General features: G+C 48.5%; 1 protein-coding gene across 17 annotated transcripts in view; it reads right to left on the bottom strand.

Moving 5' to 3' along the window:
* plekhg4 (pleckstrin homology domain containing, family G (with RhoGef domain) member 4) overlaps window positions 1–14,420 on the bottom strand; it is a 59,012-nt gene that overhangs the window by 43,862 nt on the left and 730 nt on the right. For all 17 annotated transcript variants that reach the window (XM_064312284.1, XM_064312285.1, XM_064312286.1 and 14 more), the window contains exon 2: window positions 1,630–1,827. In XM_064312284.1, the coding sequence (XP_064168354.1) occupies window positions 1,630–1,827 (198 nt within the window). The remainder of the gene's footprint in view (window positions 1–1,629; window positions 1,828–14,420) is intronic.

Genomic DNA, 14,420 nt, shown 5'->3' with positions numbered 1-14,420 from the left:
GGGAGACTTAAGGAGAGTTATTTGACTTCAGGAGAGTTAGAGAGACATTGGGAGAGTTAGAGAGACATTGGGAGAGTTAGAGAGACTTTGGGAGAGTTAGAGAGACTTCAGGAGAGTTAGAGAGACATTGGGAGAGTTAGAGAGACATTGGGAGAGTTAGAGAGACATGGGAAGTTGGACTCCTAAAAATAGAAGTATCGATCAGGACGAATTTGAACTAAGGTGTTGGGACAGAGGCCTGGGTGGAACAGGCTGGCACAGGTGCTCATCTCTCCTGTTTCCCGTTACCCTCGTGCTTTGGGGAGGGGGGCTGACGTAAGGCTGCCCCGTGTCAGGTCCAGCACTGCTGTACCAGGCCCAAATCTGACCCAGAGCTAACCCTACACCGACATGACAGGCCTCATGCACTCCAACACTAACGATCCTCAAACAAACTGAGTGATTTTGCCTTTCAGTCAGGGCGAAGGGCGGAGCGAATATAAACCCCGCCCTGTTCGTGACCTGCATGAGCTTGACGGGGTCAGTAACGCGTCTGTCTCACGTGACAGCGTCCCCGTCCCTTCGTGTGTCTCAGATTCCCTTCGGATCAAAGCCTGAGATTAGAAACCTGCCTTCAGCCCCCTCCAGTCCGATCGGGGTCAGCGAGTCCTGTCTGTCACCCGCGACTCCACACAATGCGCTCAGCCCCCCGGAGTTCAGAGCTGAGCTTAACGCACTTCACGCTCCAGAGACGCGTCCGCACAGCTCTAAAGCCCGCAGTCTACTGACACTGTCTTACAGGCCTAAGAGGTTTAACCCAGCGCACCATTGTCAAACAACAGGTTTATTTCAGCCATTCTGTAATGAAGTCAGCCGAAGCCACAAATAAGAAAATGTCCGTAAGTCTGCCAAGCCACAGGTAGCGCCGTGTAGCCCAGCACAGGAAGGTCATCTGTGTTACCAGACTGAGTGTTAAAAGGGAGGGGGGGAAGGTTGAAGGAGCTCCTCTCCCTCACTCACTCTAAATCCAGGGAGTGTGTCACGGGCTACCCTTACAGAGTGCACGCAGGGTGACACCCTCAGCACCCCCGGCAGGGGCCCACTGAAAGCAGATAAGGGGTCACGGGAGGCATCCCCCCCCCCCCCTTCCCGCCAGGTGAAAAAAGCGGTTGATGACAGCGCCCACAGCTCTTCTGCCACGCCGCAGAAAAGCCGCAGGAGCCTTTGAAGCCCGCGCCTCGGCCCGTGAGCACACAGGGAGGCTGCTGCTGAGGAGGCGCGCTGGTGTAATGTAAACAGGCATTAACCACCTCCACTCCGACCACAACGGCAGTCTACAGGCAAAACCCTGTCCGGGTCAAGTGGCCAATATAAATAGCTCCAAGCGAGGGGGAGGGGGGACGCGCAGTGACGCAAGTGCGCAGGCCTGGGGGTAAGAGAGACAGAGCCCTAACTAAAATAAAAAGCCGTGACAGATACACCTGGGTGGTTTTATTTATTTTTTAAATCTCAGTCCTAGTGTTTGCCTGGTCTCGGTGCACTCAGAGGAGGGTGGGGGGTGGGGGGGGAGGCTGGGCAGAGGAGTGGGGGGGGGAGGGATTTGGGAGGCTGGGTAGAGGAGTGGGGGGGGGGGGAGGCGGCGGTACTCACGCAGGCGTCCTGCTGGATGCACTGCAGGATGTGCTTGGCCGGAACCAGGAAGTCGATCAGGTAGCGCAGGCCGTCCCCGCGGTACGTCCCCTCCACCACGTCCAGCACCTGGCAGAGCACGGTGGCGGCGGTGGCCTCGAACGGCGGGTACAGAGCCGCCAGGGTGTTCTGGACGCAGCTGTCCAGGGATTTAGAGTCCTGCGCAGGGGGGACGGGACACATAAGAGAGCGCACATCAGCACCGTTTCCCCCCCCCCGGCATCACCGTTTTACACCCCCCCCCCACCCAGCCCGTCTCCAAAAACACAAAACACACAAAACCGGAAAGGAAACGGCTGTTCTCACAGAAGCGGGTCTAATTGGCTGGCAGGTCCGGGGGGCTCTGTTAGGAGGGGGGACCCTGTGTGAAACGTGACCCCTCTGGGAGTCTGAGGCCTGTTAAAGATATCAGCCCAGGCCCGAGCTCGTGAACACAAGGCCAGGGGGGGCTGCACAAGCAGCACACCCTCCTCCGTCAGACTGCGAGGCATGCGGTTACACTCTGCCCTAAATACAGGCCCCCCCCCCCCCGGGACGGGCCAGTAACCCAATGACTGGGTCAGCTGTCTGAGAGCATTACCACCCCCCACTCTGCAAACTGGCCAGATGCAGCTGACCAACAGCAGGAACAGCAGCCACAGCAAGTGCAAACCTGCAGTACACTTACAGTACAGCACCCAGCCACCGTTACAAAGCATTACAGCACCCAGCCACCGTTACAAACCATTACAGCACCCAGCCACCGTTACAAACCATTAGAGCACCCAGCCACCGTTACAAACCATTACAGCACCCAGCCACCATTACAAAGCATTACAGCACCCAGCCACCGTTACAAAGCATTACAGAACTCAACCACCGTTACAAAGCATTACAGCCCCCAGCCACCGTTACAAACCATTACAGAACTCAACCTCCGTTACAAAGCATTATAGAACTCAACCACCGTTACAAAGCATTACAGCACCCAGCCACCATTACAAACCATTACAGCACCCAGCCACCGTTACAAAGCATTACAGCACCCAGCCACCATTACAAACCAGTACAGCACCCAACCACCGTTACAAACCAGTACAGCACCCAACCACCGTTACAAAGCATTACAGAACTCGACCACCGTTACAAAGCATTACAGCACCCAGCCACCGTTACAAACCAGTACAGCACCCAACCACCGTTACAAAGCATTACAGAACTCAACCACCGTTACAAACCATTACAGCCCCCAGCCACCGTTACAAAGCATTACAGCACCCAGCCACCGTTACAAAGCATTACAGCACCCAGCCACTGTTACAAAGCATTACAGCAGCCAGCCACCGTTACAAAGCATTACAGCACCCAGACACCGTTACAAAGCATTACAGAACTCAACCACCGTTACAAAGCATTACAGAACTCAACCACCGTTACAAAGCATTACAGCACCCAACCACCGTTACAAAGCATTACAGCACCCAGCCACCGTTACAAAGCATTACAGAACTCAACCACCGTTACAAACCATTACAGAACTCAACCTCCGTTACAAAGCATTACAGAACTCAACCACCGTTACAAAGCATTACAGAACTCAACCACCGTTACAAAGCATTACAGCACCCAACCACCGTTACAAAGCATTACAGAACTCAACCACTGTTACAAAGCATTACAGCCCTCAACCACCGTTACAAACCATTACAGAACTCAACCACCGTTACAAAGCATTACAGAACTCAACCACTGTAACTACAGATTTTGAAACAGTAGCCCAACCCATATGGGGCTAGAATCAACATGCTGAATGGACACCTGCTAATATCTGCAACTGAAGTAGACACACAATATCCAGCTTCTAATCTAGCCAAAACTGAATGTAAACATTGAACAGGAAACATATGCCACAATGGTAATGATGGAACGTGTCAAATGGCAAACAATTACTATGAGTTATTATATTATATATTATTATATTATATGAGTAGAAATAATTGGAAAGCAGTACTAAAATGGAAATATTTTCCCAATACAAACTGAATTTTTAATTAAGGTACTAAAAAGTGTTCTGTTCAGCACAAGGCAGCACTGTAACTGCCAGAATAGAAAAGCAGAGAAAATCTCTCACACAAAGCTGTGAGGGAAAGTCAGATCCATAAAAACAAAATGACAACGCAGTCAATTTTTAAATGAAAAAAATCATACAGGCAGAAATGCAAAGGTAGACACCACAGAGACAATTAAATGCATCCAGAACAAAAAGCCCTCGTTGTCTTATATTAAGCTAACAGAACTAAATGAAAGCAGGTTATGCACACGTTACAATCAATCACTTCCTTCTTTTAAATTATCTGGACCAATCAGAGCCCCTCGGCACAGCTCATGTCAATAAACAGCCGTGGCTGAAAATCTCCGCTTAATTATTATAATGGCCTACAAATACACTTGAGATAATAAGAATCGGCTCCGTGGCACGGAGCAGAGAAGATGTTTTCTTTGGGTAATTGCAGGAAGTAGTTTAAGGCCGGTCAGCGCAGTCACCCAATATCACTTTTTTTCTTTCCTCCCTTTTTTCTTTCTTTCTTTTTTTTTTCCAGAGGGTGCAATTTATCGTCGGCCCGTATTATTTCAGATGGCGTGCCATGAACGGGGGGGCTGCGGGCCGTTCCCAGGGAGACCGGGTTACAGGCCCTGATACTGCTGCTGCGCCGGGGGCTCTGCTTCCTCCGCGAGGATGAGGAGGAGGGAGGGGAAGGGGGTGGAGGGAGGGGAAGGGGGAGGAGCAGGGGAGGTGAGGAGAGAGCGCCTCCCTGGGACGGGACGGGACGGGGGGCTTGAGCAGGAACAGACCCCCGCTTCTCCCGCGCAGGTGTGTCCCGCGCAGACGCTGTGTTCCAGGACGGCGCCCCTGACTGCACCGTGACCCCCCCCCCCACCCCCTCACCCCCTCACCCCCCCACCCCCGCCCCTTCTGGCCTTTGAAGCTGCCAGGACATCTCAGCACACTTTAATAAAGGTACTCCGGCCTGCTTCTCACTTCCTCACTTCCTCCCGCTCCCCCCCGAAGCAGCGCTGCTGCCGCCTTTGACACTGTCAGCCCGAGGACCGCTGCCCCAGAACCAGGGACCCTGGCACTGCACGCCGATCACGATCGGGCCCTCAGAGAACACAGGGACCCTGGGCTATGCCTGGCACTGCACTGACCGGAGTGCAACCGATACCCCTCATGAAAAAAGACACGGGCGTCCTATTGCCCCTGTGCACTGACTGGACGGAGAGCCTGATAAGCACTCAAGAGAAAAAGAGTTTCATTTTTAAGATGAATGATAATATCAAGGTCTTTCATTTCTCTCTTTACATAATTAAGTATCCTAATTAACCACCGGGCTTTAACAAATGAATGTGATTAGAGAGCCCAGGAAAGGACGGAATCTGGTTTATTCTGCAGGTACATAATTATCTTCCAGGAAAGTGCAGGCATTCATCTTGCGGTGTCAAGAGGCCAACGCCACCCTGGAATGGTGCGTGGGGGCCAGGTCCCGCCGATGCCCCCTGTGACCGCCCCGAATTGGGTGCCAACAGAGCATCCATCACACACTCAGAAGGGTCCCACATACGGCAGACTCCCACCCTCCAGGGACTGTGTCTAATTTCCATGGCGACCAAACAGGCCGACGTATAACGCACAGGATCGTTAGCTCTGGGTTTTAGCCCTGCCCTGGACTGTGCAGGAAGCTAGAGAGACACCTTCTTACAGAGCTCGCCACCAGTGCTCACTCAGCCAATCAATAAACACATCCAAGTCTCTGCTAAATACGTTCCTGTTAATTTAAACATTCTTGTACAGATGCATACAATGGACTATTCGCAGACGGGCTCTGTTCACTTGTATTGCCCAGGGATTTTTGTTAAACCATGAACAAATAATTTCATAGGGTGTTACGATGAACAAGTCCTTTAAAGATGTTTTTGTCCATTTCAAGGGATGGCACAATTAAGCTGTGGATAAATAAATATACAATGAAATTTAAAAAACAGACCAAGATTAACATTTTCATTCACTGAGAGACAAGCCATTATGCAGATGTCGGGTCTCTTAAAAACGCCACTCTGCTAACTCCAGAGCAGTAAAACTACTCTGTCCAGAAAAGGCTTTTTAGCTTAATTGCACAGGAAAGAAAAATCAATACGCTGCTTCTCTTCCAAAATCTGAGGAGGCAAACATATTCAGCTGAGTAGAAGAGCAAAACAGCATGAGTCTCCCTTGACGATCCAAGGAAGAATTTTCATACTTTCCTGTGTTGGTCACTCAAACAGGATACAACAAGGATATCCATGTCCAATCTGAATTTGACGCTTCTTAACCAATCCAATATCTACAAATTATTTGACACTCCAATAGTGTCGGTTGACAGTGGTATGTGCAGATCAGGAATTCTGGCATTTAACAAAAGCGTTTTGAGGGAGACATCTTGGCGAAGCTCGGGAGACTGACTAAGGCTACAGAGCAGGGCTTGGCTCTCGCTGGCCTTCTTGCTCAACCATATTTGCGAATTCTGGGCAAATGTCTACACACAATACCATCATCTTATGAAGAGCCGTTGCCATGCCTACGGGGTAAACAGAGCAGTGCAGCTCATGAGAAAGCGGCGCGTCTCGCAAGACCTGTTCAGGCAGCTCCTTCTCCGGGAGCTGAAACACCAGCTGTGAAGTCTGCACACGACGGCTTCACGTGAGAAAAGCTTTGCGGTGATTCTTAATCAAGCACGTCCCGCATGTCTCGGGCACAGCAGCAGCTGTCCACTACAAAGACGTCCATTAGATTAGACGGCTAATTCCATCCCTCCTGGTTACGTTTAACTCAATGGCTAATCAATACAGGCCATCCTTTTGGGCATCGCTCCGTAAACGTGTTTTTATCATCACTGCGACGGGACAAAATCCTAAACCGGTCTTCTGGCCTCCATTTTCTTTTCAACACAGACAATAATGCGACAAATAATGCGACAAAGAGCGAAGGGAGTCACTACAATGTGTAGCACAGCATTGGGAATTTCAGTCTCTACCAGTGTAATGTATTTTACAACACGCTCAGCTCACTGACCGTTAAACAGCAATGATTCTGTTCACTAACACACACACACACCAGGGACGGTCTTTCCATACGGTGGGCAAAGATAACAAGGCCATGAAACCCAAACATTTCAGGGCCAAGATGTATTTTACAATAAAGCAAGTTCGGGCTGCATATGTAAACATATTGCTCCTGAAATGGCAGAACTGTCAATCAGCAGTAAGAAAAAGCACTGCTTTCTTGATACACTGGGTGCCCAAGACCTTCTGCTGGAGAAGACCTGTAATGTCTGAACGCAGGAGGACAAAGGGGGGAAGAGGGGATTTATAAACGACACGAGGACAAGTGCTACACACAAGTGCTACAGGAGCACCATTGACCGGTCCCAGTCCCTCTAACTGCATTACTCCTGTCAGCTCCGATAAATGCTACGCCAGCCAGCGAGCTGCCAGAGATTCCACCGATGCAACAGCCCACAGAGAAAGGATTTCCAGCGGGCTGTCGTTCCCGACTTGTTCAAACAGAATCCTGACGTTAAGAGGGCCCGTATGCCGCACAGGCACGGCTTTCTGCATTGTTTACAGTGTGACGGCAGCGACTGTTTCCAGCACAGAAAGAGACGCGTGAAATGTCCCAGACAGGCGGCTTGTGTGTTGACCAAAAATGTGTTTGTGAAATTCCACAGTGCTACACACTGTGACTAAATCAGGAGTAATGTGGTTTAACAGCACAAGCCAGCAATATGAAAAGACTCCATTTCCATAAGCATAAGTCACATATCTTTGCCTTTACTTTAAAAAATGCAAGTAGTAACTTTATTAACCATTTAATTTACTCACATCACTATGATTTCATACCGAGTTCATTACGGACCATTGAATGATCAAAGCTAATGAAGACGTCCACAGACTGATGTGAACTTGCTGAAGTACTGCACGTCAGACAGAATCTCAGCTAGGCCCCAATCAGACACATACAACCAGAGAGACCATTAACACCATGATCAAAGTCTTTTCTCAGCATAGCATAATTTCAGCCTTGAGAATGATGATCGGTTAATGATTCATTGTGCCAGTTGCTAAATAGCCAGCAGCCTCTATCCCTTATCACATTTTATGTGCACCTAATGCAGGTGCGCAAATATATTAAGTGCGGTGGGTGTGGTCATGCTTTTGCATGCATTAATAGAGAAACTGCCTCGTCAGCAAACTGCAGCAGACAGCCCAGGCTTGGGCAGCGCACACTGATGAAGACCGCTGACTTTAAAGGGACTGGCGGGGTCATTTTACGGCTGATATCTTCCCCACAAAATGAAGCAGTCGCTGACCATTCACACCTCCAAAACCATAGCCGACTACACTACATTACATTTATTTGGCAGATGCTTTTATCCAAAGCGACGTACGAAACACCGGTTCAATAAGATACAATACTTAATTCGTACAGCTTATTTCTAGCCAAGAACACAGTTCAGTTCACACAGTGAACAGTGAACAACTACACGAAAAGGTGGGACATTTCCATGTCTTGTCCCTGACTCATAAATGCAGTCCACCCAGGGACAAACCAAGCCTCAGGAACAACAAAACACAGAATACAGGTCAGAAAACACCCCGTCAGAAAGGGGGGGAAAAGAAAAACAAAAAAACATTTGCATGAGGAGTATTCCCTCCGAAGTGTCGTATTGCTCAGCACAGAACGGTTTACAGGAACTGTTTAGCAGCGCAGACTGGCAAACGCATTCAAATGGGACACGCTTTGCATGGCGGTTGACACTCTGAAGTCGTGTAATTCCACCTACGTAAGCAGCAGAGCACGGCAACCCGATGAGAATCAGGTTCCCAAAGCTGGTGCTTTAAACACACGTGTGCGTGTGATCTGGGAAGGCCCTGACAGACTGGGGGGGGGGGGGGAGGGGCACTGGGCCCCACTGCTGACACAGCTGTAGACACTTTGGTGAGTCATACACAGGGGGGGGGAAATGGCTTCAGGATCCATGTCAAGATCTGGCAGAATATCGCTACCGGGCTCAGCTGCATTTCCTCTGTAGACCCTTGCAATTGTTCATTGTTAAATGGACTCCGTGGAAAAAATACTGTTCGACGCCATCAGAAACGGCACAATTAACATAAACGCCAACACCGTCTAGAGCAGCAGTGGGTAAAATGTAGCCTGGACATGGTAAAAATTAAATTTAAAAAAACCTGCAAAATTCAGATTAATTGAAAGCACGGTTTACTCAAAACTACTTCCAAAAGAACTAGGCCCAGCTCTGTTTGGTGTAGGAAATCCATAGTTGCTAGAGGTAAAATGACACGCACTGACCAGCAAGAAGCAAAATGCTGTGAATTCTCCAGTGAATGGAGATAAAGATAGTGGGAAAATGGCCGCTCCTGGCAGGGTCACCTTTAGTGTCCTCATCCTGCCCTTCCCGTCCTCTCTTTGTTCCCATTATTCCAGAAGCTTTTCACACCACGTGAGAAAGCGTTAAAAACAGCAGCCCCTTTAAGAGCTCCCTGCTGAGGCCCAGGTGTCAGAGGGGCGTCACTCAGCAGCCAGGACTATAGGACAGCTACAGTTAGGGAGGACAATCGAAAAATTTATTTCCGGAAATTAGCATAAGTATTGTGATTAAAATACCAGTTTAGCCTTAAATTAACGTATTGTGAACAGCGATCGTACATATATGGAATATTAATGTGATATATTGGCTGTTTTGTGGCCTTTTAGCTCGCACTTTCCCAAAATTCCATCAATGATAAGATCGGGACTCCGACGGCACCGAAAACCGATAGATTTCACTGAACATTCGACTGTTTACATTTATGGGGTTCTGAACGAGTGACATCATAATAACTCTTACTGGTTGATTTTACGCGGTCATTTATGGCAGTTGGTTCTCTCAGAATTCTGACTGAGAGCCAGGTCAGTATTTTCACTGGACACTTGATACATCCCGACTTATAACTTCAAAGTCCCAAGTCATTTGTGAATGGTTTAAATGGATTTTGAAAGTAGACACTTCATGCTACAAGCATGCTAAGGGATTTGAGTGTGCTGTGAAGTTTAGGTAGCAAACAACAAGGCTGAATCCTTCTGACGTAATTTACATAGCGACTATATGCTCAGATCGCCTAGTTTCACTCACTACGGCCAAGCGGAATCGATAAGCTTTCAGAAAATATATAACTTTTAAAGATTTAATTCAGTCTTCTACTGGGACTTTTGCTGTTTATCGAGGGTGTGACAGAAAATTTCGGTGCCGCTGACTATAATCGAATGTTTTTCACATTTACCGTTCGATTGACTAAGTACCATTCAAAGTATATTTTTATGGGTTAGTACTGTCAGATTGTGCTAGGTACTTCACATTAACCTTGTACAGCGATCAATAAAGGCTAACAGCACAGTACCACTTAATTCTAGTAACTTCTATCACCACTGTAATGAACTAAAAAAAGGTAACAAACGACCTTTTCTGTGAGAAATGTATTGTCAAGCTCACGCGCATACACTGCTGGCGACATTCTAAAGCTTCGTTTTGCCCTCCCTACTACAGTGCTTCCCGATCTCCCCCCAAACACAGCACTCTCCTCAAACACACCTCCCTCCCCAAACACACCTCTCTCCCCAAACACACCGCTCTCCGCTCCCCCCAAACACACCGCTCCCCCCAAACACACTGCTCTCCGCTCCCCCCAAACACACTGCTCTCCGCTCCCCCCAAACACACCGCTCTCTCTTAACGCTGCGCAGCCAGGGTGCAACGAGATGACGCTTCCGCACAAGAGCCGTATCAAAAAAAAAACAAACAAAAAAAAAGCGGTTTGTCACGTGCGTGAGGAGAACAGGACACCGCCGCGGCGACCTTGAGTTCGGCGCCGTCTGCGAAGCCTGCAAAGCAAAGCAGCCCGCTTTGACTACAGCCTTCCCTGGGCACCGGGCGCAGAGTCCTGTCCATGAATGAAAGGACACCCCGCCCTTTCAAATAAAAACCCACACCTGACTGGGCAAACCAGTAAGATATTGTTTGAATTCCCAGGTCCTCTATTCAGGGGAAAAGAGGGGCTGGATTCTGGTTAGCCTAGCAATAATGAGGAGAACTCTACACCCTTTTTTTACGATTCACACCGACCCCACACATTTCTTTGCGTCTCTCTCACTCTACTGTAAAGGTCAGCCCAGATTGCTCGGCAACAGATCTCCACCTGTGTTACTGCCCTACCTGTCCGGACGTCATCATTAAAAACCTGAAGTGATGAACCACTGTTTTCAAAACTACAGTATTTCCTGTAAATTTATCTCCACTGGTGTTGTCATGGAAGTAAACAAAGTTTAATCTTTAAAAATAAAAAAGGAGATAAAATTAGTTCAGAGAAGTGTAGCAAACATTTTACTCTATGGAGGAAAAAGTCTCCTCTACCTGTTCGTGAGATAACGACTCTTATCTCCGACTGCAGACGTGTTTTTTCCCCCCTTTGAAAATAGGTTACAGATTTTAACGAGCCAGAGCGGAGAGAGAGCTGAAACATGAGCCGTTTACAGCCGCCGAAGAGCTCGGCTGGGTGGGGTGTTCGTTCTCCATTTTGGCAGTTCCTTCTCCAGTGGAGCAGTGTGCTATTTCAGAGAGCACTTTTCCTGGCATTCAGATCCGATATTCATGCTAAAATAAGACCGATCGAGAGGGGATAGGCTAATGCGCCTTGTTCATTCAGGGAAGGGAGAAAAAAAAACATTTTTAAAAAGGCAGCATCCTGATCTACGATTTTCTGCATTATTCAACAAAGCTAATGTAACTATGAATGATAACATGTATTCTGAAAAATCTCAATATTGATCTCCTGGGAAAAGACCCTGTTATACTGTTAATTTGCCTTTACAGTTGTTTGTAACAGACACGATATTCTATTTTAAGCTGCACATCACCCCGGCTGCCAAGGGAAGCATACTTCTGAATGCAGAATGCGTTTGGCCTATTCAATGGCACTGGCACAGCAGTGGGTTAGTGAGTCAGTGTGTCGGTATGCCGTTTTTGGTGTGGTATGGCTAATTATACCACCACTGCATCAAATGTACAAGACAATACAATACTCTTCCACGTGGCTGATCGTACTTTGCCAAGTTCTGTGCTGTCTGTATGTGAGAGAGGGGATGTCTTTTCTAATGTTAAGGTGTGAATCATTCACTTTTTCCCGACATTCAGCAGTTGGTTTGCATGTCAAACCTGAAACATTAAACCTACGTGAAATGCAAATGGCTGATAATAATTTTTTAAAAAAATTCCAGTTCCACATGCCAATTTTGCTCCCATTTACAGCATTTATTTCAAACGTTATTTTCAAAGGTGAAGGTGGCAGTCTCACAAAGCACAGCAATGTTAACTTTAGAAGTTTAGACTTCAGTCTCCAAAGTGTGTCGTCCTATCTTTATTGCGACCATATGTGTGAAAGCTCAATTATACTGCATTACTGTTCCTGTTCCTAATCACACTGGGAAGATACACGGTACATTACCGTGATATTATGATCGAATGATGCGATATCGCACAAAGAGAGATGCCAATTATATCAGATGCACGCAAAGAATGACTCATAGTTTGGCCTCTAAACCTGTCTTTACACATCACTGCCTAATGACCAGTGTGTAGAACTCAATGAAATGCAGTCTGGATAAATCTCACGTATGCAATGTAACCATTAATCTGTCCTACAGTCTAACTGGTACACATTCCTTCACCACCCCCCCCACCAAACTAAGGCTTCATAACAAGACTTGTGAGGAAGAAATGCAAGAACGGCTTAAGTTACATTATTCAGAGCCTTGACTTTACAACGTGCTTCAGCCTATTCTGAAGACTGTGGACAGCACAGCTTGGCCTTATGTTGTTAAATGTTCTTTCTCTAGCATTAGGAACACTTCACACTTTTCTTGTAGAGGCAAATCAAGCTTCACATACAGCATCAGTGGGTTCAGCTCACTCTCAAGATACTGAGGGCATTTCCTGCCTGGACACAATAACCAATCAGATTGCTGTAAGACACACGTGTGCTCCTGCAGGAAGATCGAAACCCCCGCAGCGGTAACGCTGGTGAGATGCTAGCCTCTCGCTTTCCCAGGCCCAGTCAACACAACCCACAGTACGCCGCTTCGGCACGAACGGCTAACGATGCCGTCGCCATCTGACAAGACCCCGAGGTGACGTCTCTAACGTCAATATCCCACCAGCCCTCGCAGCACACTCAAACGACAGCCGGGCGGACACCGGGAGATAAAGAGGTGCACATCACAGGCACGCGAACGCACCTAAAATAAGATCAAACGCACCTGCAGGGGAGAAAAAAAAACGCTGTCCCTATAATACCAAAAAGATGAAAGGAGGAAGGAGGAACAGAGCAAAGGGCTGACAGATAACCGCTGGCGAACAGCCACGGGAGGGCGAATCGGCAGCGTATGCGAGGGTCACTGCCAAACCAGCTGAGAAAAAGAAAAAGGCTTTCTGCTGAAGGGAAATACTTGCGGATGACTGCACCATGAGTAACAGGACCGGCCCTGAAAGAGAGGCCCTGCTGAGCTTGCCATCGCATTTGTTTTCAGTTACCTTCCTCAGGTCAGGTCTGGTACAGATTCTAGACAATTGGGCCAGGCTCCAGGGCTTTAGATGAGACCTATTTCTGACTTGCTCTGCTCGCAGTGAGCGGGCAGACGAAATCATATTTGCATAAAATGCAACTAACTCCTCCAAAAAATCTGATCTAATTTTCTTCAGACCAGGCTGCGAGCCAAATGAATGCAGCACACATTGAACCAAATATGCTAAATGTTCAAATGTATTTAATTTATTCCAACATTTATGCAGACGGACGTGCCAGGATGAGAGCTCTTTCTGTCCCTGAACAGCAGTTTCATATTCCCACAGTTCAGAGGAACAGTCAAAGCCCCTCACGAGAGGAAAATGCCCATCTGTTTCTTTTAAACTGAATGTCGGGTTTCTTCCGACTTTTTTTTTTTAATCCATGTGAAATTAGGAAATGAGCACTCCCGAGACTTCAGGCAGTGCGGAGCTGAGCGGCCCACTCCTTCAGAAGCGCAGGAGGAGCGATCAGCGCCGCGGTGCAGCGCTCCCTGACTCTCACCTACCCTCCCACTGGGCCCAGCGCGTAAAGCTATCCCCCCAAACGGCTGCGTGAAGGAGCGCTCATCCGCTGGAGCTCAGAGCCCGTCCAGCAGGGTCCCCGCCGAGCCCAGAGGACGAGGGGACACACCCCGGGGGCCGTCTGCAGAGGCCCCTGCGCGCAGAACGCCGCAGCGCAAGCACACAGACCTCCAAAGCACTAGCACACGGAACTCCGCAGCGCTACACGCACAGCACTAGCACACACGCGCAGCGCTAGCGCACACACACGGAACTCTGCAGCGCTAACACACACACACACACAGAACTCCGCAGCGCTAACACACACACAGAACTCTGCAGCGCTAACACACACACACACACAGAACTCCACAGCGCTAACACACACACAGAACTCTGCAGCGCTAACACACACACACACACAGAACTCCGCAGCGCTAACACACACACACACACAGAACTCCGCAGCGCTAACACACACACAGAACTCTGCAGCGCTAACACACACACACACACAGAACTCCGCAGCGCTAGCACACACACACAGCGCTAGCACACGGAACT

The sequence above is a fragment of the Anguilla rostrata genome, chromosome 16 (genome assembly GCF_018555375.3).
Source record: "Anguilla rostrata isolate EN2019 chromosome 16, ASM1855537v3, whole genome shotgun sequence".
NCBI lineage: Eukaryota > Metazoa > Chordata > Actinopteri > Anguilliformes > Anguillidae > Anguilla > Anguilla rostrata.
This window is presented reverse-complemented; position numbering and strand designations above follow the sequence as displayed.